General features: G+C 37.3%; 1 protein-coding gene across 1 annotated transcript in view; it reads left to right on the forward strand.

The window, feature by feature from the left end:
- The first annotated feature begins 3,228 nt into the window (after window positions 1-3,228).
- The window catches only part of FAM186A (family with sequence similarity 186 member A), an 87,278-nt gene continuing 66,362 nt past the window's right edge, over window positions 3,229-24,144 (forward strand). Inside the window, exon 1 of the mRNA XM_057704169.1 lies at window positions 3,229-3,399. Within this exon, the coding sequence (XP_057560152.1) occupies window positions 3,229-3,399 (171 nt within the window). The remainder of the gene's footprint in view (window positions 3,400-24,144) is intronic.

The following is a 24,144-nucleotide window of genomic DNA, read 5'->3' on the forward strand; positions in this document are numbered from 1 at the left end:
GAAGCGATCAGAGGAAGGCACCATTCTGTGCCACGGGGGTGTGTAAAATTTTTACAGGCGCATTTTATCCTTGGAGAAATGGATAGTTACCACGGCCGTAGTAACTCCGCAGTTTTTGCCGCCCAAGACCTAGATCTGATAAAAAGCCTGGCTTGTGCAAGGTGTACTGAAAAACGCCCAGCCCTGCCGAAACGGCGGCGGCTCGCAGGGAGAAAGTGAAGAAGAAGGAAAAAAAAGCAGCAGTAATAGTAAACATATTAACAGCAAGTGCTGTACATTAAAGGCCTACTATGTGCCTGGCACTATTCTAAGTATTTTACGTGAATTAATGTAAATAATCCAATGCAATAATCCTATTATCCCTTTTTTACAGTTGAAGGAGATCTCTCGACACACCTTTCTCTAAGACACACCTTTCTCTAAGACACACCTTTAAAGAACTTTGTCCCATGTTCCCTTAAATTAGATACCTACACCTCTGTTCAATATAATGTTATTTGGTAATACTTAGTCTGGATAGCCTCTTCATTGATGATCTACCATCAATTCAAATGAAGTACAATTAAAACAAAACTTTTTAAAAATTATCTTTGTAATTTTCTGTTTGATGATCCAAATCCCTTATCTTTAGCAACACTTACTAGGATTTATCCCTCCCTTATCAGTCCCACTTCTATATCTAGCTCAGTCATCTTTTGAAATAGTCATGTCTTGATCTTCTCCAATGGATCTTTTCTATTATTTCAAAAAAATCTTCCTAAATTGAAAGTTTCGTTTTCACCAAACTATTATTTGCTTTCAAGACCTTACTATGCTGATCCCATGTACTCTCCCTTACTTAACCTCAAGTGAATCTCATTTTTTATTTAGATACCAAATTAATTCCTCCTTTGAATTGTTGATATTTGTGTCCCATACTCTCCATACTCTGATCCCCAGTAAACTCAATGTTACTTCTTAAATACAAACTCAGCACTCACCTCCAAAGCCATGGCTCAAGGTGTCTTCCCTATCTGGAGTGCCTTCATTTGTCAATCAACCTTCTCTCTCCATAAGGTTTTCCCAAAGACTCTGCTCCCCACAGATCTCTTCTTCATGTCCCTTGTTAGCACTTGAATATTATGGTCTCTTATTTTTTTTTGTTTTTCAGTTTCTTCTCAGTCTAAGATAATGGTAGCCACATAGTAGTATCTCAACAAATGCTTGTCAAATCCAAGAGATTTTGAAGTTAGCTTCACAAAGCCTTCATTTCCAGTTGCTGATGAATTCCATGCTGCATGAAAAATATGAAGGGAGAGAGAGAGCACAATAGTACTAAATTAGTTTAGTTGACAAGCATGTAGGCTGCTTTGTGAATGCCTACTGAGGTAAGCAATATAAAGAAATCAAGAGAAATTAACAGTTATTTAAGGATCTCGCAATCTAATATTATCCATAAAGTAATTAATAGATTAATTGATAATATCAAGAAATGCTGGGTAATGATGGATATTTTAGTGAAAGCTCACATTTATTAAAATAAATAATTCTCCTTAACTGTGGCCCTTTCAGAAAACATCATGAACTTCCTTGAATAAATAAACTTAATTGTGATTTATAGGAAAGGAGGGAGTGATATTTTATGACTGGGAAGAGGGTGCATTCTAATAATAAAAGAAAGTATTCTGGGATTTAGAAAAGTTTCCATGAGGAGAGGAGTTTTAAACTATAATGAATTTCCAAATTTTAGACGGTTTCCATGGAGGTACTGAGGAAGAATATGCCAAATGTTAGATAAAGAAACCTGAAGTACAGCATCTGGCTTTGAGAAGTTTACCAACTAGTGGATAGAAACAAATAACAGTCACACTTCAATGAGATAAGTATTGTAGTGGAAAGTTTACAAAATGATTTGGGAACACAGGCAAGGGAGTAACTTAGACAACAGGATCTTAAAGAGAAGGGAAAATAATTTGCTCGTATATATTGCTTGATATTTTTAAAAGGCAATTGCATTATGATCCCCTGTACCCATTGCTCTGAAGGATTGAAACAAATTGCTTAAATTTACAAGTTTACAACAAGCACTCAACTGTAGGACTAAGTTTACAGTAAGAACTCAACATAGGAAGTTCTCAAAGAGAAATTGTTATACATCCACAATTTGTATAAAATCTAAAACCTACAAAATGATATTACATAGTTTATGAACACATACACCTGCAGTAAAACTATATGAACATAGACTAGACATAAATACATTAAATTCATGCTTGTTATGGCCCTCTGAAAAGAAACAGAGGAAGGGAGGAGTCTGAGGAGACCACTAAAGGGGACTTCAACTTTATCTCTAATGCTTTCTTTTATTTAAAAATATCTGAAGCAAATATGACAAAATGTTAATATCTCTTCATTCTGGGTGATAGGCACATAGTTGTTTGTTATATTACTTTCTGTACTTTTTCATATTTTTTAAATTAAAAAATAATCTACACAGCCAACAAAACTATCTGTTGTTTTAATTGCTCCAGTGTCCTAAATCCTTTCACCTCCTCTACAATCAAAAGTACTGCCCAAAATACTCTTCTTTCAGTGAGAAAGCAGCCTCTAAGCATTCCCTTCAATTTCTCAGCCAATTATGGAACTTCAAAGCCTTCTTCAGTCAGGCTCCTTGAAAAAAAATGAGCCACTAGGCAGTGCAAAGAGTGTAATCTTCATCCAAATGCTACCTTCCAAGTTACTACAAATCTACAAAAAGTAGAGGGGCAGCTGAGGAAGTTCTAACACAATTATTCTATTACAAGCTTAAACATTCTTAAGCAAAACCTCAGGAAGAGAGAAGAACCAGGAGTTACGTTTGATACACTGGATCTTGAATTCTAACACCTAGATTTTAAGTTCATTCAAACAGGCTATATCTTCTATTTCTTTTAGCATTCCTGTTGTTTATTCTTTCCTACCCTCCCTCCCCCCTTCACCCGCTACCATCACAGCATATAGAACACCTAATTCTCTGCATATAGTGAGCACTCTTTAAATGTTTGAGTCAATGATAATATCACAATGGGTCTATTATGACATCACCAGGACTGGAACACCGTGGCTAGTATCAGGGTACACCACAACCTCTGGGAGCAGGAAAAACCTCTTCTTGATTCCTTTTGGACAGCTTTATTAGCATTTGCCTATTTTCTGTGAAAAACGAAGAAATAAAAGAAAATCACTCAGCTTTCCAAAACATTTATCAAAATGCCAACTGAGATAGGCAGTGAATATGAAGCAGGAAAAGAAGTTTTGGATTTCACCATAACATACAAAAATGTCCTTGATAGATCAGAGATCCCTAAGCTTGAGATCCCATTTACAGTACAGGATGTCATCACTAGGATTGAGCAAGCACAGCTCCATCGAGCCAAAGAGGTAGGTAGTAAATGAAAAGTTTATAGATTGCAACTTTCTTTTTAAAGTTTTCATGACCAGCTACATTTTTTTTAAGGAATCACTTTATTTTCATGACATCTGACTGTGTTTGAGGTAACTTTGATTTCAAATGACGATTTCACCAGACTCTGTGGATATCAAGCTCCAATTCTGTATTAATCCCTTTCACTTTCATATCAGAGTTAATCAAGCTTTCTAAAAATAAATCACATGTGTTATTGAGGATTGCGATAGGAAAGTTAAAATCTGTAGCTAATATTGGTATCTAATTTTAGTCAATAGTTTTCATTTGTCCTCTACTGAGCTTTTATCAAATAGTTAACAAGAAGAAATGAGATTGAGTTCTTAGTTCCTTTTCTTTCCCCTGAACACTTCATGGAAGAGAGGTTTATTGGCCAAAAGAAATCCAAGGACAATACATGTTCTCTTACATATTCTTCTAAGAGTTTTATACTTTTAGATTTGATATTAGGTCTATGATACATTTTGTCTTAATCTTTGTATATGATACCAGATATGGATTGAGTTTCTTTTTTTTTTTTAACAATTACTCTAGCTCTATTTGTTGAAAAGAGTACCCTCCATTAAATTGCATTTACATCTTTATTGAAAATCAATTGACCATATTTGTGTGAGTTAATGTAGTCTCTAGTCTGTTGTCTTGATCTATTTGTCTATCTTTATGCCAATACCACAGTGTCTTGATTACTGAGGTTTCATGATAATTCTTGAAATCGTGTAGTTTTAGTTTCTCAACTTTGTTCTTTTTTCAATTATGCCCAACTTCTCTCACATCTTCCTTTTACCTCCTTTTCCTCTTCTTGGGCTTTTCTCTCAAGAGTCAGACACTCATAACCTAAAAACTGTCTTTATCCACACTGCTTTCTCCTTTTGCTTTTCCATAGGAAATTTAGAATCAGTCTGTCAAATGCTATTGGAAAAAAAAAAAGCCTACTGGTATTTTGACTGGGAATATGTTGAATTTGCAGATCAATTTGAGGAGAATTGAAATCTTAACAATATTGAGTCTTCTGACCCCTGAATACAGCATATCTTTTCCTTTATTTTGGTCTATTTTTTCTCAGAAGTGCTTTGCATATCTTTTGTCAGCTTTATCCCTATGTAGTTCACATTTTTTATACTATTGTGAACAGTATTGTTCCTTAATTTCTATTCTCAATTGTTTACAGCTAACAAAGAAATACAATAGATTTTTGTATATGGTTCTTATATACTGAAACCCAGTTTATTAGTTCTTATAGATTTTCTTTGTACATTCTTTGAATTTGCTACATAGACAATTCTGTCATCTACTAATAGAGGCAGTTTTGTTTCCTCCTTTCACATCTGTGTGCATTTAAACTTGGTTCTTGATTCATTGTGTACGCTGAGGCCTTCAATATCAAGTTGAATAAAAGTGATGAGACATCCTTGCTTTGTTTTTGATATTAAGGGAAAGCATTCAGTCTTCCACTATTAAGCATGATAGTAGTCGTATATATTTTAAAGTTCTTTATCAAGCTGGGGAAATTCCTTCTTTTCCTAGTTTGCTGAGCTTTTTAATCAGGAATAGATATGGGTTTTATCAAAAGTTTTTACTGCATCTGAGGAGATCACCATGATTTTTTTTCCTATTTGAATCTGACAATATAGTGAATTACATCGACTTATAAGTGTTAAACCAACCTTACACTTTTGAAATAAACCCCATTTACTCATGATGTAGCATTCTTTTTGCTATCTTGTACTCGATTTGCTAAAAATTTAACAATTTTGTATCTATGTTTATAAAGTATGTTGGTATATAGTTATCTTTTCTTATAATAACTTTGGTTTTGACATCAGAATAATGGTAGCTTTATAGACTCAGCTTAGAATTTTTTTTCAATTTTCTGGAAGAGTTTGTTGAGTACTGGCATTTCCTTTTATATGTTTGGTAGAAACCACCAGTGTTTGGGAGGGGTGAGGAAAAATAATCAATGGAACCATCTAGACTTGGGGTTTAATTCATGGGAAGGTTTTAAGTTACAAATTAAAAAAAAAAATCATAGAGGGTTTCCTAGGTGGCGCAGTGGTTAAGAATCCGCCTGTCAATGCAGGGGACTTGGGTTCGATCTCTGCTCCAGGAAGTTCCCACATGCCGCAGAGCAGCTAAGCCTGTGTGCCACAACTATTGACCCTGCACTTTAGAGCCTGTGAGCCACAACTATTGAGCCCCTGTGCCACAACTACTGAAGCCCACACACATAGAGCCCGTGCCCTGCAACAAGAGAAGCCACTGCAATGAGGAGCCCACGCACCACAACGAAGAGTAGCCCCTGCTTGCCACAACTAGAGAAAGCTCTTGTGCAGCAATGAAGACCCAGCACAGCTAATTAATTAATTAATTAATTAAAAAATCATAGAGTTATTCTGGTTATCTGAGTTTTCACAGTTTGTCTTTCAAGGAATTTGTCCATTTCATCTGAGTTGTTGGGTTTATTGGCCTAAAGTTATTCATAGAATTATCTCTTCATTATCTATAAAATCTGTAATAATGTCACCTCTCATTTCTGATATTAGTAATTTGTCCTTCTCTGTCTCTCCTTATCAGTCTGGCTAGGGGTTTGTCAATTTCATTGATTTTCTAAAAGAATCAACTCTTGATTTCACAGGTTAATTGCGTTTCTGTTTCCTAGTTTACTGATTTCTGCACTGATCTTCATCATTTCATTTATACTATTTGCTTTGGGTATAATTGGCTCTTCTTTTCTAGTTTCTTAAAGCAGAAGCTGAGGTCATTGATTTGATAACTTTTTTTTTTTTGTAATAAGTGTTTTGTTCCATATATTTCCCCCCTGCAAATGAAAATGCTGTTTTCATTTTCATTCAGTTTTAAATGTTATAATTTCATTTAAAAATTTATTTTCTTTGACCCATGAGTTATTTAGAAGAGTGTTATTTAGTTTCCAAATTGTTCGGGACTTCTTTCTCTTATTTATTTCTAATTCAATTTCGTTGGGGTCAGAGAATTTATTTCATATGATCTGAAGCCTAGTAAATTTCTTGAAACTTGTTTTATGGTTCAGAACATGGTCTATATTGGTAAATGTTATATATGCAATTGAATACAATTTGTACTCTGGTTGAATACTCTATAAAATAACAATTACATCAAGCTGGTTGATAGTATTGTTCAAGTCTTCTGTTGTTTTTTCTCAACTTTATCTATCAATTATTGAAAGAGGGATATAGAAATATTTGACTGTAACTGTGCATTTTTCTAGTTCTTCTGACAGTGTACCAAATTTCCTTCATGTACTTTGAATCTCTGCTACTGAGTGCCTAAACATTTAGAATTGCTATGTTCTCTCAATTAATTGACTACTTTACCATTATGAAATGACCCTATTTATCTCTAGCAATATACTTTTCTCTGTAACTTACTTTGTTTGTTATTAATATAGCCACCGTAACTTTCATTTGATGCGTTACCATCCTTTTTCTTTTCTTTCTTTTTTTTTCTTTTTCTTTTCTTTCTTTCTTTTTTTTTTTTGCCACTCCGTGCAGCTCATGAGATCTTAGTTCCCTGATCAGGGATCCAACCCATGCCCCCTGCAATGGAAGCATGGAGTCTTAACCACTCCAGGGAAGCCCTCCTTTCCCTTTTTCTATTCTTTTACTTTAAACATATTTGGGTTATTATATTTTAAATTGGTTTCTTACACGAAGCATATAATTGTTTCTTTTTTTATCCAACCTGACAATTTCTGCCTTTTAATTGGATGTTTAGACTATTTATATTTAATGTGATTATCAATATGGTTAGGTTTAAATTTACCATCTTGCTATTTATTTTCTGTTTGTCCCATTTTTTTGTTTGTTTCCTTTTTTCTTTTTATGACTACTTTTAGAGTGGATATATTTTATTATTCCACTTTATTTCCTTGATTAGTTTACTAGCTATACTTTTAGATTTCAGTGTTTGCTTTGGGGTTCATAGTGTGCATATTTAGGTTATCACCATTTACTTTTAAGTAGTATTGCACCACTTCTGAACAGTGTATAAAACTTACAGTAATGTTCTACTTTTTTCCCTCTCCTGGCCTATGTGATATTTGTATCATACTTCTACATGTATTATAAGCTCAATTTTTATTACATTCCAATTAGTTTTGTTTGAAACAGGCAATTACCTAGTTTTCCATTTTTTATTGTAGTAAAATACACATAAAATTTGTAATTTTAACTATTTTTAATTGTACAAGTCATTGGTGTTAAGTACATTTATGTTATGTAACCATAACCACTATATATTTTCAGAACTTTTCATCACCCCAAACAGAAACTCTGACCCTTTGCACGGTAACTACACATTCCCCTTTGCCCCTAAACCCTGGTAATGACCATTCTTCTTTCTGTCTCTATGAATTTGCCTACTCTAGATACCTTATATAAGTGAAATTGTAAAGTATTTGTCCTTTTGTGCCTAGTTGATTTCATTCAGCGTGTCCTCAGAGTTCATCTCTGTTGTAGCATCTGTTAGAATTTCCTTTTTTAAGGCTAAATAATATTCCATTGTATGTATATATCACATTTTGTTTATCCATTCATTCATCATGACACGTGAGTTGCTTCTACCTCTCTGCCATTGTGAATAATGCTGCTATAAACATAGGAGTACAAATATCTAAGTCCCTGTTGTCAATTCTTTGTATACCCAGGAGTAGAATTGCGGGATCTTAAGGTAATTTTATTTTCCATTTCTTGAGGAACTGCCATACTGTTTTCTGTAGTGACTGCACCATTTTATATCCTTATCAGCAGTGTATAAGGGTTCCAATGTCTTTAATCCTCACCAACAATTGTCATTTTCTAGGTTTTGGCTTTTTTTTCTCATAATAGACATCCTAATGGGCTTGAAGTGTCTCATTGTGATTTTGATTTGCATTTCACAAATGACTAGTGATGTTGAGCATATTTTCATGTGCTTGCTGACCATGTGCATTTATTCTTTGGAGAAATGTCTATTCAATTCTTTTGCCCATTTTGGAACTAAGTTTGTTCTTGTTGAGTTGTAGGAATTCTTTATACATTCTGGATGTTAATCACTTATCAGATATGTGATTTCCAAATATTTTCTCCCGTTCTGTATATTGCTTTTTTACTCTGTTGATAGTTGTGATGGTCAGTTTTATGCATCATCTTGACTGGGCCACCAGGAGCCCAGACATTTAGTCAGATATTTTGGGTATGTCTGTGAAGATGTTTCTGGGTGAGATTAACACTTGAATCAATAGACTGAGTAAAGTAGAATGCCCTCCTTAATGTGGGTGGCTCTCATCCAATTAAAGACCCAAATAGAACAAAAAAAGGCTAAGTAAAAGGGAACTCCATCTGCCTGACTGCCTTAGGCTGGGACTATTGTCTTTTCAGTCTTGAGGCTTGAACTGAAACTTCAGCTCTTCTTGGGTCTCGAGCCTACCAGCTTTTAGACTGGAATTATACCTTAGGCTCTCCTGGGTCTCCAGCTTGCCGAGTGGAGATCATGAGACTTAGCCTCCATAATCATGTGAGCTGATTCATTATAAGGAAAAAAAAAAAAAAGATACATATATCCACTGAAAAAAAAAACAACACAGCCTACAAGTTGAGAATTATGTTTTATTCAGTGGACTTGCTGAGGACTTAAACCCAGGAGACAGACAGCCTCTCAGATAGCTTTGAGGGACTGTTCCAAAGGGGTAAGGGAGGAGCCAGGATATATAGGAGTTTGGGGGGAAAAAAAAAAAGCAATACAAAACAAAACAAACCCAAAAAAGCAAACAAACAAACAAAACCAGGTAGTTGGAACATCAAAAATATTACTATTAATTAAAGAAAATCAGACATTTCGAGTTAATGAATTTAGCATTTCTCTAAATTCATTAACTGTATGGGAAGATGCAAGAGTCTGGGCTCATTGATATCATTCCTTAGACATGCATCTTAACTACCTAGAGCCAGTATCCTGTTTAATCTCCATGCTTGGCATGATCTGGCAATTAAGATATGCAAAATGTCACCACTGAATACTCCTAATCCACTGCTTACAAAAAGCAAGAATTTGGGCAACTGAGTATATGATACTTTCAAACATTTTTGGCAAATTAACAAATATAATGAGATTGGTTGTTTGCTCCTAATGTCACCGAACAAAGCGGGGAAAGAAAAGGGTGAGCTCAGGGATTCAGATTTCCAGCTCAAGTGCCACATAAATGAAAGCTTCTATGTGTGCCTTGAAGGAGACCCTTAATCTCCTGTAGCTCCAGGCTAAGACTGGTGAAAATTAAACCAAGAATCTCATTCTCTGACTAGTTGAATTACAAGTTGAGCTCCTAGCCTCATTGGGTGGCTAATGTTAAAGTGAGGACATTGACTGAAAAGGAATGGGATCCTAAAAGCTGGAATGGGGATGTATGGAAAGGCTTTTGTTAAAGCTTGGGATATTGAAAACTCTAAATTCTGATGAGTGTTCTTTGCCTGTTCACCCAACACAAACGGGAATGGCCGCTTTACCCCTGTCTGAGGGGATTAACCCTGTTTTGCCTTAGGAAACTGTGATGACCTCTCTTGAGGCAGTTGTCCTGCAAGACAATGATGAGTTTCCTCAGGAACCACTCCCACAACATCTCTTTGTTTCTAGATCTATAACTAGATTCAAATTCCAGTAGGCCACGAAAGATGAGGTACAGTGTGACCCAAGAGGAGGCCCACTACCCTCCAAAACAACTACTTGAGTTTTCTAATTTTTAGAGACAGAAATCCACACAATATGTGTGGGAATGGATGTTAAAGGTGTGGAATAATGGTGGAAGGAACAGAAAGTTGAATCAAGCCAACTGATGTATACTCACTAAGCTGAGATTCAGTATTTAAAGTTGCAGCTTGGAGACTTAGAAAAGGTTCTAACAGTTTGGTTGGTTGGTTGTTTGTCTGAAACATGGACAAAAAGGTTACTCGCAGTGAATAAGTTAGACATGCCAGACTTGTCTTGGTTTAACTAGAGGAAAGAATTAAAAGGCTTAGAGAGATTGGAATGTTAAAGTGGATTTGTCATTTAAGATCTACTCATCCACCCTGGGAGACTCCAGAAGACATACCTTTCATCATGACTGTGAGAAATACACTTATGAGAGGAGCCCTGGCATTCTTGAGAACACTGTTATCACTCCTCTCTGTAGACCAGACCTCACAGTGGAATTGGGAAATCTAAAAACAATGGGGGGCTTCCCTGGTGGCGTACTGGTTAAGAATCCACCTGTCAATGGAGGGGACATGGGTTCGATCCCTGCTCTGGGAAGATCCCACATGCCGTGGAGCAACTAAGCCTGTGTGCCACAACTACTAAACCTGTGCTCTAGAGCCCGTGAGTCACAACTACTGAGCCCGCATGCTGCAACTACTGAAGCCCATGCGCCTAGAGCCCATGCTCCACATTAAGAGAAGCCACTGCAATGAGAAGCCTGCGCACCACAACGAAAAATAGCCCCCACTCGCCACAACTAGAGAAAGCCCATGTGCAGCAACAAAGACCTAATGCAGGCAATAAATAAATAAATAAATAAATAAATTTAAAAAAATCTTTAAAAAAATAAAATAAAAATAAATTAAAAATCTTTAAAAGAATATAAATAAATAAAAACAATGGAATTTGAGACTTCCCTAGTGGTCCAGTGGCTACGACTCTGCACTCCCAATGCAGGGGGCCCGTGTTTGACCCCTGGTCAGGGAACAAGATCCCACATGCCACAACTAAGAGTTTGCATGCCTCAGCTAAAGATCCCACATGCTGTGACAACAAAGATCCTGCGTGTAGCAACTAAGACCCAGCACAGACAAACAAAAAAATAATTAATTAATTTAAAAAAATTAAAACAATGGGAGTAATTGAATCCTAAGGTGGCAAGGGCCAAGTGGTGTAACCACCAAAGGCCAGTTGGACATGGTTACCATAATGGGCAGCAGAGTCAAAGCACTAATCAGAACAGTCTGACTTTTGAAGAACTATGGCACTGGCTAGTCCTACTAAAAGTAAATAGGAACCTACTAAATTCTTACTTAATTTGTATAAGTGGAAAATTTCTAGGTCAAGTGAACAAAAGTCTAACCTGAAACATAACAACAGAGACTCATGACCCCTCAATCAATTCCCAGATTTAAGCCACTTTACAGACCCAGAACCCCTTGAATGAAGCAGAGGCTGGGTTCCCCACAGAAGGTCACTGTCAAAATTTTATACTATTGGGACTTCCCTGGTGGCACAGTGGTTAAGAATCCGCCTGCCAATGGAGGGGACATGGGTTCAATCCCTGGTCCGGGAAGATCCCACATGCCACAGAGCAACTAAGCCCATGCGCCACAACTACTGAGACCATGTGCCACAACTACTGAAGCCTATAGCCCGTGCTCCACCACAAGAGAAGCCACCGAAATAAGAAGCCTGTGCACTGCAACGAAGAGTAGCCCCAGCTCGCTGCAACTAGAGAAAGCCAGCACGCAGCAATGAAGACCGAATGCAGCCAATAAATAAATAAATAAATTTATTAACAGAAATTATACTGTTAATCCTTCTCCAAGCCTCCTCCAAAGAGACCTGGCCTTTAACGAGGATAACTGTGCATTGGAGAAAATGAAATAATCAGAACTTTTGGGGACTACTGGAAACTGGCTCTGAACTGACACTAATTTTAGGAGATCCAAAGTGTCAATTGTGATCTACTGTTCAGAGTAGGGACTTATGGAAGTCATGTGATCAGTAGAGTTTTAGCTCAGGTCCATCTCACAGTGGGCCCACTGAGTCCCTGAACCCATCCTGTGGTTATTGTGCCAGTTCTGGAATACATAAAAGGAAAAGACATACTCAGCAGCTGGCAGAATCCCATTGGTTCCCTGACCTGTGGAATGAGGGCTGTTATGGTGGGAAATGCCAAGTCAAAGCCACTAGAACTGCCTTTACCTAGGAAAGCAGTAAGCCAAAAACAATACTGCATTTCTAGAGGAATTGCAGAAATAAATGCCACCATCAGGGAAAGATGCAGGAGTGGTAATTCCCACCGCATCCTCATTCAACTTGCCTATTTGGTCTGTGCAGAAGACAGATGGACCTTCAAGAATGACAATGGATAACTGTAAAATTAGGCAGGTGGTGGCAGCCAATGTACCAGATATGGTTTCATTGCTTGAGCAAATTATCATACCCTCTAGTCCCTGGTATGCAGCTACTGATCTGACAAATGGCTTTTCTCCATAAGCGTCAATAAGGACCAGCAGAAGCAGTTTTCTTTCAGCTGGCAAGGTGAGCAATACACTTTTACTGGTCTACCTCAGGACATATCAACTCTCCAGTTTGGTAGAATTCACCAGTAAAGCCACCTGGTCTAGGGCTTTTCTTTGTTGGGAGGTTTTTTTGTTGTTGCTGATTTGTTCTCCGTTCTAGTTATGGATCTATTCAGATTTTATATTTCTTTATTATTTGGTTTTCATATGTTTTGTGTTTTCAGGAATTTTCCCATTTAATCTAGGTTACCAATTTGGTAGCATACAATTGTTCACAGTACCCTCTTATAATCCTACTTATTTCTTTAAAAATTTTTTTAATTGAAGTATAGTTGACATACAATATTTTGTAAGTTATGGGTGTACAATATCATGATTCACAATTTTTTTCCACCCACCCATCCATCTATCCATCCATCCACCCACCTATCCACCGATTCATCCATCCACCCATCCACCCACCCATTCACAATTTTTAAAGGTTATATTCCATTTATAATTATTATAAAATACTATATTCCCTGTTTTGTAATCCTTGCAGCTTATTTTATACATAATAGTTTGTATCTTTTAATCCTCTACCCCTATATTCCCCCTCCCTCCTTCCCTCTCCCCACTGGTAACTAATAGTTTGTTCTCTATATCTGTGAATCTGCTTCTTTTTGTTATATTCACTAGTTTTTTGTATAATATTTTTTAGATTCCAGATATAAGTGATATCATACAGTATTTGTTTTTCTCTGTCTGATTTATTTCACTAAGCATAATACCCTCCAGGTCTATCCATGTTGTTGCAAATGGCAAAATTTCATTCCTTTTTATGGCTGAGTAGTATTCCTGAGTGTGTGTGTGTGTGTGTGTGTGTGTGTACATCTTTTTTTTTTTCATGCTGCACCAAGGGGCATGCGGGATCTTAGTTCCCCGACCAGGGATAGAACCCACTACCCCTGCAGTGGAAGCATGGAGTCTTAACCACTGGAATGCCAGGGAAGTCCCTATGTACATCTTATTTATCCATTCATCTGCTGATGGACTCTTAGGTTCTGTCCATATTTTGGCTATTATAAATAATGCTGCTATGAACATTGGGGTGCGTGTATCTTTTCAAATTCGTGTTTTCATTAATCCCGTTTATTTCTGTAGAGTCAGTAGTAATGTCCCCACATTGACTTTTTTTTATTATAAATATTTATTTATTTGGCTACATCAGGTCTTAGTTGTGGCACATGAGATCTTTCATTGCGACACATGGGCTCTTCATTGTGGCACACAGGCTTCTTTCTGGTTGTGGCATGGGGGCTCCAGAGCATGGGGCTCAGTAGTTGCTGCATGCAGGCTCTCTAGTTGTGGGGCATGGGCTCTAGGGAGCAGGCTTAGTTGCCCTGTGGCATGTGTGCTCCAGAGTGCGGGCTCAGTAGTTGCGGCACACCAGCTCTGTAGTCCCACGTTGATTTCTGATGTTAGTAATTTGAGTAATCTCTTTTTTTCTTTGTTAGTCTAATTAAAGGTTTGTCAATTTTGTTGATTTGGAGGGAAGAGTCAACTTTTTGTTTCACTGATTTTCTGTATTGATTTTCTGTACTCTTTTATTTATGTCTGCTCTAATTTTTCTAATCCTTCCGTTAGCTTTGGGTTTAGTTTTTCTTTTTCTAGTTCCTTAAAGGTATAAAGTTATGTTGTTGACTTGAGACCTTCTTTTTCTCATGTTTACACCTAAAAATTTCCCTCTTAGCACTGCTTTTGTTTTATCCCATAAGTTTTTGCATGTTGTGATTTCATTTTCATCTCTAAGTATTTTCTAATTTCCCATGTAATTTCATCTTTGACTCACTTGTTTAAGAGTGTGTTGGGAGACTTCCTAGGTGGTGCAGTGGTTAAGAATCTGCCTGTCAATGCAGGGGACACGGGTTCCATCCCTGCTCCAGGAAGATCCCACGTGCCGTGGAGCAACGAAGCTCGTGTGCCACAACTATTGAGCCTGCACTCTAGAGCCTGTGAGCCACAACTATTGAGCCTGTGTGCCACAACTACTGAAGCCCACATGCCTAGAGCCCATGCTCCACAACAAGAGAAGTCACTGTGAGCCTGCACACCACAATGAAGAGTAACCCCTGCTTTCCACAACTAGAGAAAGCCCGTGTGCAGCAACAAAGACCCAATGCAGCCAATAAGTAAATAAATAAATAAATAAAATTAAAAAAAAAAAAGAATGTGTAGGGAATTCCCTGGTGTTCCAGTGGTTAAGACTCTGCACTCCCAACTCAGGGGCCTGGGTTGGATCCCTGGTCAGATCCTGCATGCATGCCACAACTAAGAGCCCACATGCCACAACTAAGAGGATTCAACATGTGGCAATGAAGATCTCCAACAAAGATCCCACATGTCACATCTAGGACTCAGCCCAGGCAAATAAATAAAAACAAAACAAAACAAAAGAATGTGTTAATTTCCACACATTTGTGACTTTTCCAGTTTTCCTTCTGTGGTTGATTTATTATTTTATTTATTTATTTATTTAAACATGTGCTTATTTTATTATTTATTTATTTATTTATTGGCTGCTTTGGGTCTTTGTTGCTGCACGCAGGCTTTCTCTAGTTGCAGCAAGCAGGGGCTACTCTTCATTGTGCTGCTCAGGCTTCTCAGTGCAGTGGCTTCTCTTGTTGCAGACCACAGGCTCTAGGTGTGCGGCTTCAGAAGTTGTGGTGTGCAGGCTCAGTAGTCGTGGTGCACAGGCTTAGTTGCTCCATGACATGTGGGATCTTCCTGGACCAGGGATCAAACCCATGTCATCTGTGTTGGCAGGTGGGTTCTTAACCCCTGCGCCACCAAGGAAGTCCCTGTGGTTGATTTATAACTTCATCTCATTGTGGTTGGAAAAGATACTTTGTATAATATATTTTTGAATATATCGAGGTTTATTTTGTAAACTTAGAGAATGGTCTATCCTGGAGAATGTCCCACACGCAGTTGAGAAAAATGTGTATTCTGGTTTATTTTGTTTTGTTTTTTTGTATTCTGTTGTTTGATGGAGTATTTTGTGTACATCTGTTATATCTAGATGATTTATTGGTTGTTCAGGTCCTCTATTTCCTAACTTATCCTCTGTCTAATTGTTCTATCCATTATTGAAAGTGAAATCTCCCCTTATTGTTGTAGAATTATCTATTTTTCCCTTCAAGTCTGTTCATTTTTGCTTCTTGTATATTGAGGGTCTCTTATTAGGTGCATACATGTTTATAATTGTTATATCTTCTTGCCTTATTGAACCTTTTTTTTAAAGATTTATTATTTATTTATTTTACTTTTGGCTGCATTGGGTCTTTGTTGGTGTGAGCAAGCTTTCTCCAGTTTTGGTGAGCCAGGGCTACTCTTCACTGTGGTGTGTGGATTTCTCATTTTAGTGGCTTCTCTTGTTGCAGAGCACAGGCTCTATTGCATGGGCTTCAGTAGTTGCAGGGCTGTGGGCTCAGTAGTTGTGGCTCATAGGCTTAGTTGCTCCTTGGTATGTGGGATCTTCCCAGACCAGGACTAGAACCCATGTCCCCTGCATTGGCAGGCAGACTCTTAACCACAGTGGCACCAGGGAATCCCTGAACCTTTTATTATAGCCTCTCTCTCTCTTTTTTAATATTTATTTATGTGGCTGCACTGGGTCATAGTTGTGGCACATGGGATCTTCATTGTGGTATGTAGGGTCTCTAGTTGTGGCATGTGGGATCTTTAATTGCGGCATGTGGGATCTTTCAGTTGTGGTATGTGGGCTCTTAGTTGTGGCATGCAGGATCTAGTTCCCTGACCAGGTATCAAACCCAGGCCCCTGCATTGAGAGGTCAAAGTCTTAACCTCTGGACCACCAGGGAAGGCCCTTGTTATAGTCTCTTGTAATGTTTTTTTAAATTTAAAGAGTAAAGCACTGATGAAAGAAATCAAAGATGACACAAACAGATGGAGAAATATACCATGTTCTTGGATTGGAAGAATCAATATTGTGAAAATGACTCTACTACCCAAAGTAATCTACAGATTCAATACAATCCCTATCAAATTGCCAATGGCATGCTTCACAGAATTAAAACAAAAAATTTTACAATTTGTATGGAAACACAAAAGACCCCAGATAACCAAGCAATCTTGAGAAAGAAAAATGGAGCCAGAGGAATCAGGCTCCCTGATTTCAGACCATACTACAAAGCTACAGTAATCAGGACAGTATGGTACTGGCACAAAAACAGAAATATAGATCAATGGTACAGGATAGAGATAAACCCACACACATATGGTCACCTAATTTATGACAAAGGAGGCAAGAACATACAATGGAGAAAAGACAGCCTCTTCAATAAGTGGTGCTGGGAAAACTGAACAGCTACATGTAAAAGAATGAAATCAGAACACTGCTTTACACCATACACAAAAATAAACTCAAATTGGATTAAAGACCTAAATGTAAGACCGGACTCTATAAAATTCTTAGAGGAAAACATAGGCAGAACACTCTATGACATAAACGATACCAAGATCCTTTTTGACCCACCTCCCAGAATAATAGAAATAAAAACAAAAATAAACAAATGGGACCTAATGAAACTTAAAAGCTTTTGCACAGCAAAGGAAGCCATAAACAAGACAAAAAGACAACCCTCAGAATGGGAGGGAGCAACTGAGCCTGTGTGCCACAACTGCTGAAGCCTGTGCTCTGCACCACACTAAGCCAATGTACCACAATGAAGAGTAAACCCTGCTTACTGTAATTAGAGAAAGCCCGAGCACAGCAATGAAGACTCAATGCAGCCTAAAATTAATTAATTAATTAAATTTAAAAATATTTATTTGTTTATTTGGTTGCACTGGGTCTTTATTGCAGCAGGCAGGCTCGTTGTGGCATGCGAACTCAGTTGTGGCATGCATGCAGGATCTAGTTCCCTGACCAGGGATCAAACCTGGGCTGCTTGCATTGAGAGTACAGAGTCTTATCCACTGCACCACCAGGGAAGTCCCTGAATGTCCTAACCTTTAAATGTCTGGCTCCCAAAAGAGGAAAAAGGAAAAGTGAGGGAAAAAAACCTGAAACTGTCTCTTTAAATCCCCTGAAAGCTGCTTCCACCCAGTGGAGGTTACAATGGTAGCTTGCCTTTGTATCTTGCACCTCTGTGATTTGAAACATCAATTCACAATCAGAACACAGATCTCTCATATTTGGAGGACAAAGTTCTTGTCCTGGCTCTTGTAAGCTACTCTAGGAACACTTCCTGTCATAGGCGTGGAGGGTGGGAAACGAATAGCTGTTACCATGGTAAAGGCTGCAATTGAATGAAATTACCCATACTTTAATGGCAAGTCTTCCTTTGAAAGATAGAAGCCATTGATTAGACTCCAGAATTCCAAAACAGTTAAATCAGACAGATTCTGCCAATATAGTTGTTGACAAGTTGGAGAGAAAGATTTCTCAGGCTTTCTACTCAGCCACCTTCCCTGGTGTCACTCCTCTTGCCTGATATTTTTTGATCAAATATCAGATATTGTAAAGTTTATCTTGTTTGGTGCTGGATATTTTTCTAATCCTATAAATATTCTCAAACTTTGAGAACATAGTTTAGTTATGCGGAATTAGTTTGAACCTTTTGAATCTTCCTTTTGCGCATTGTTATGTGAGACTATAACAGCATTTACTCTATGGCTAATTTTGTTCCCACTACTTACTGAGGCAAAAATCCTTCTGAGTACTCTACCAGATGTCCCAGGAGCTAAACTCTGTACTCCAGCTGAGAACAGAAAATACTCCTCTCCCTGTGTGACCTCTGGGGATTGTTTCTATTAATCCTTTTAGGTGGCCCTCTTTTAGTTGTTTCAGATAAGAGAATAAATCTGGTCCATGTTTCTTTATCTAGGGTGGTAGCATAGGCTAACGTTTCCTTTTAAAAACTTTTAAAATTATAATAAACATAAGTGAAAATTCACAACTGAAAAACTCAATGAATTATCATGATGTGAACAAAACCTGAAATTAAAAAAATTATCTGCATTACAGAATACTCCCCATTTCTTCTAAAGACAACTATTATCCTGACCCTTAACACTCTAGGTTAGTTTTTCCTCATAAATGGAAGCATACAGTATATATTCTTTAATACTAAGTTCATGAGCTTCTTTATATGAAGCTAGAGTTCATTAATTTTTATTATTGTCATTCCCTTTTATAATTCTATCTATTCTGATATTTTTGTCTACTGCAAATAATATTGCAATAAACATTTTTGTGAATATTTTTTGATGCATATAAGCATGCATTTCATCTATGAATGAAATTGCTGGGCAATCAGGTATGTATAGATTCAAATTTAGTAAACAATGCAAAATAGGTTTTTTTCTTTAAGCTTTTTACTTCAAATTAATTTTAGACTTAATGAAGAGCCACAAAAATAGCACAGAGTTGGCACTTCCCTGGTGGCGCAGTGGTTTAGAATCTGCCTGCCAATGCAGGGGAAATGGGTTCAATCCCTGGTCCAGGAAGACCCCCTTATGCCGCAGAGCAACTAAGCTCATGCAACACAACTACTGAGCCTGTACTCCAGAGCCCACGAGCCACAACTACTGAGCCCATGTGCTGCAACTACTGAAGCCTGTGCACCTAGAGCCTGTGCGCCGCAACAAGAGAACCCACCACACTCAGAAGCCCGCACACAGCAATGAAGAGCAGTCCCCCCCTCTCCACAGCTAGAGAAAGCCCACATACAGCAAGGAAGACCCAATGCAGCCAAAAATAAGTAAGATAATAAATCTTTTTAAAAAAATAGCACAGAGTTTCCATATATTTTTAACCCAGCTTCCCTAATGTTAACCTCTTATATAACCATAATAAAACTGTTGAAACAAGGAAATTAAAATTGATATAATACTCTTAAAGATCTCATTTGAATTTTACCAATTTTTCCACCAATATTCTTTTTCTGTAACTGGATCCTAGCTAGGGTCTCATATAACATTTTCTTGTTTCCCCTTATTCGTCTGTAGTCTTTACTATTTCCTTAGCCAATTACTCATTGTCCTTCATGACCTTGATATTTCAAAGAATATTATTTTTTTGAATGTCTATCAATTTTGGTTTCTCTATTATTTTTCATTATGGGACTGAGGTTATGCATTTGGGGGCAAGAATACCCCAGAAATGATCTGTGTCCTCAGCACATCATATTACAGTGTTTTGTGTGTGACTAATGTTGACCTTGGTCACTTGGTTAAAGTGTTCACTGTAAAGTTACTATTTTTCCTTTTGTAGTTAATAAATATCTTGAGGAATATACTTTGAGACTATGCATATTCTGTATCTTCTCAAAATTTTGTCCACTTTTTGGAATCCACTGATAAGTATTGTCTGCAACAATTATTACTGTGGGGGCTTCCCTGGCGATCCAGCAGGTAAGATTCTGCACTGCCAATGTAGTGGGGCCCAGGTTCAATCCCTGGTCCGGAAATTAGATCCCGCATGCATGCTGCAACGAAGACCGAGTGCAGCCTAAACAAATAAATATTAAAAAAAATTATTACTGTGGTGTTTGTCTAATGGTAATTTTTAAATTTCCTTCTTTTATATTTATTAATTGGAAGTCAATTGCAAGGAAGAGCTACCTCTTCCATTTACTTATTTACTTACACGGATAGATTGATGGATATTTATTCTGTCCTGTGGGTTATTATTCAAATTGTGTGTTTGTGTGTGTGTGTGTGTGTGTGTTGAATTGTTCCAGATTTGTCCATTAGGAGCACCTTCAGACTGATTCCTGTATCCTTTCAACAAGTAGCTATCTCTTTATCTATCTACTCTATCTATCATCTATCTATCTATCTGTCTATCTATCTATTTATCTATCTGCATTTCATTACTTTTTTGGAAGCGTAAGATATTCCAGGCTCAACTTTTGCATTCCCAGCCCAGCCCTGAAATCAACAACTTCTCCAAAAGCCCTTGTTCCTTTTATTGGATAATGATGTTTAGAAACCAAATCTGGGGCTAGGTATGTTCATTACTATTGAAGTGTCATTTTTTCTAGGCCCTCTCAGCAAAAAAAGCTAGAAAATATATGTATGTGTATTAGCCCATGTATATATAGATATCTGTATTTATATAACTATCTATCTGTATATATTTTTAAAATATGGTTTTATACTGATAGTTGAGATTCCAATCCTATACCACAGGGTTTTTTTACTCTTTTCTTGTTCCTTATTTGTTACTTCTTTCTCCAAGAGTGAGAAACCCAGTTCTAATTGTACAATATATTTACTTATTTGCTCATTTCTGGTGTATACACAGAGTGATTTCAGAGTTGCTAACTCATAAGCCTGCAAGAAACATATTTACTGGGATTTCCTACATGGCACAGTAGTTGGGAATCCACCTGCCAATGCAAGGGACACGGGTTCGATCCCTGCCCCGGGAAGGTACCACATGTGGCAGAGCAACTAAGCCTGTGTGCCACAACTATTGAGCCCTCGTACCACAACTACTGAAGCCCACGCATCTAGAGCCCATGCTCCGCAACAAAAGAGGCTACCACAATGAGGAGCCCGAGCACCACAACAGAGTAGCCCCCACTCGCCACAACTAGAGAAAGCTTGTGTGCAGCAATGAAGACCCAACACAGCCAATAAAATAAATAAATAAGTAAATAAATAATAAAAAAAAAAAGAAAGAAATACATTTACTGACTAGTGCAGCATGTGTATATCATTCTTTCTTTAACCTTGCATTATTCATCCAAGTTATTGTTTTCCGAAGTTACTAGCTAGTTCTTTTCTTCTGTGTGGTTATCTTATTCATTTGTATATAGTTAGGTTCAATAGTTAGCATTTGGATCCATTCCTTGTCACCCCATATACTGGTTGGTTATAACAGTTGTTTTTATTTTTTTATCCAGTATGTGAAACATTACTATCGTGGTAAAAGCCAGAGCTATGCAAAAAGATATACTCAGAAAAATGTTACTTCCTCCTCATTCATGTTGCCTCTTTCTTATTCCACCTTACTTTCCACCCATTTTCCACATATATTCTGTATATAACCAATCACTTTAGCATATAGGTTATTCTTCTTGTATTTCTTCTGTATAAATGAGCAGATTCACGTGTAATTTCTTATATTCACTCTTTTTTACACAAAGTGTAACATATAATAGATATTCTTTTTTGGTTTATTTTTTTTCACTTTGTGTGTCCTGGAGATCACTTCATATCAATTCAAAAAGATCGTCCTTATTCTTTTTTTATAGCTGCATAATAATTCATTATGTGTGTAGATTGTAGTTAATTCAATCACTCTCTTGTGTATGGATATTTAGGGTTGTTTGCAATATTTTGTAATTCAAGTATTGCTTCAATGAATAACTTTCTGCATATATATTTTCATATGGTTAAATGTATACCTTTAAGGTAGATCCATAGAAGTGGGATTGCTGGGTTGAAATGCAAGTGCATGTGTAGTTTTATTAAGCAATAATAAATTTCCTTCCAGAAAAGTTGTACTAATTTGCATTTCCACCAGAAGTATGTTTTGCAAATATTTATTCCCAGTCTGTAGCTTGGCTTTTTATTTTATTTTATTTATTTTTTGGCTGTGTTGGGGGGGGATCTTTCATTGTGGCACATGGACACTTTGTTGCAGTGCGTGGGCTTCTCTCTAGTTGTGGTGTGCAGGCTCTCTAATTTTGATGCACCAGGGACTGAACTGGCGTCCCCTGCATTGCAAGATGGATTCTTAACTACTGGACCACTAGGGAAGTCCCTTGACTTTTTATTAAGGGTTTTCCAAAGAGCAGAAGTCTTAAATTTTTGTAAAACCCAAGTTATAAATTTTTTTATTGATTGTACTTTGATGTCATATCCAAGAAATCTCTGCCTAACTCAAGGTTACAAATATTTTCTCTTTTGTTTTCTTAGTTTTATAGTGTTTATTTTACATTTGGGTCTATGGTCCATTTGACTTAATTTTTTAATATTGTATGAGATATGAACATTTTAAAAAACTTTTTGTCACATGGATATCCAATTATTCCAAAACAATTTGTTGAAAAGACTACCCTTTCAGGAGACTTATGATTTCTGTCTCTTTATATGAGGCGCTTGGAAGTCACCATTCCATCCTAACAAGTAAAAAGCTGAACAGACTGAAAAATCAACTCTTCCTCGATCCGTAAGAGAGGTGAGGACATGGGTCAAACCCCTGCACTCAAGACTGGAGAGACAGGCAAGCACAGGGAGTCATGGATTACCGGAGGAGCGAACTCACAGATTACTGGAGGACAGAATTCACAAGCAGAAACTGTTGCAGGAACAAGTGCTGGAGTAGGAAAACCTGAATTGTAATTGACAAACTGCAGGAGGCTCAGGGTAGACAAGTCTGAGGGTTTAAAACTCCAGGGAGACCCAATCATAGAGGGGACCCCCACACTTTCAAGAATTTTACCTCCAAGAGCTTGGACAAGTTCTCACAGTAAATATCTGAGAAAAATCCCCTGTGCTTCTTGTGCAGGGGGAGGGAAAAAGTAAACATTTTGAAATATGCCAGAGCACTCTGTTCTACTTAACAAGGGCTGCCCTCAGGAGAAACTATTTAACCTGAGCCTAATCTGCTAGGAGTTTATCAGAAACTAATCTACCTTGGGGAAGGATAATACCTAATTTCAATTTCCTTTAGCCATCCTGTCCCACCTAAGGGACAGGACTGAGAAGCACTGGGGAAGTTCACAGTCCAGAAGCATAGGCTCTCCAAAAGACTGAGATAATTATAGGACTCTAAAATTAGTTTCCCTTTCCCCAATACCTTACCACCACACCACCAGAGACCTATTTACCAGAATTCCTTTCACCCAGTACATCATGTATAGTTTTCAAGAAAAAATTATAAAGCATGCTAAAAGGCAAAAAGCACAAATTTGAAGAGATGGAGTAAGCAGCAAAATCAGACATGGCAGGGATTTGGAATTATAACACCAGAAATTTAAAATCATAATGGTTAATATGCTAAAGGCTCTAATGGATAAAGGAGACAATATGCAAGGACAGATGAATAAGCAACTATACTACAATAAAAATAAAAACAAACAAACAAAAGAACAAAAACATAGATGGATAATGTAAGCAGAGAGATGCAAATCCTAGGAAAGAACCAAAAAGAAATGCTAGAGATCAAATACACCGTAACAGAAATGCAGAATGTCTTTTATGGGCTTATTAGCAGATTGGATGTAGCTACGGAAAGAATCTCTGAACATGAGGATATGAAAATAGAAGCTTCCAAAACTGAAAAGCAAAGAGAATAAAGACTGGGGGGAAAAAAAAAAGAAAAAACCCCAGAATATTGAAAGAGTAGTAGCTGAGACAACCACAAATGTTGTAATAGACATTCGATGAGAATATTAGGAGAAGAAA

Source organism: Hippopotamus amphibius, chromosome 12 (assembly GCF_030028045.1).
Source record: "Hippopotamus amphibius kiboko isolate mHipAmp2 chromosome 12, mHipAmp2.hap2, whole genome shotgun sequence".
In the NCBI taxonomy this organism is placed as follows: Eukaryota; Metazoa; Chordata; class Mammalia; order Artiodactyla; family Hippopotamidae; genus Hippopotamus; species Hippopotamus amphibius.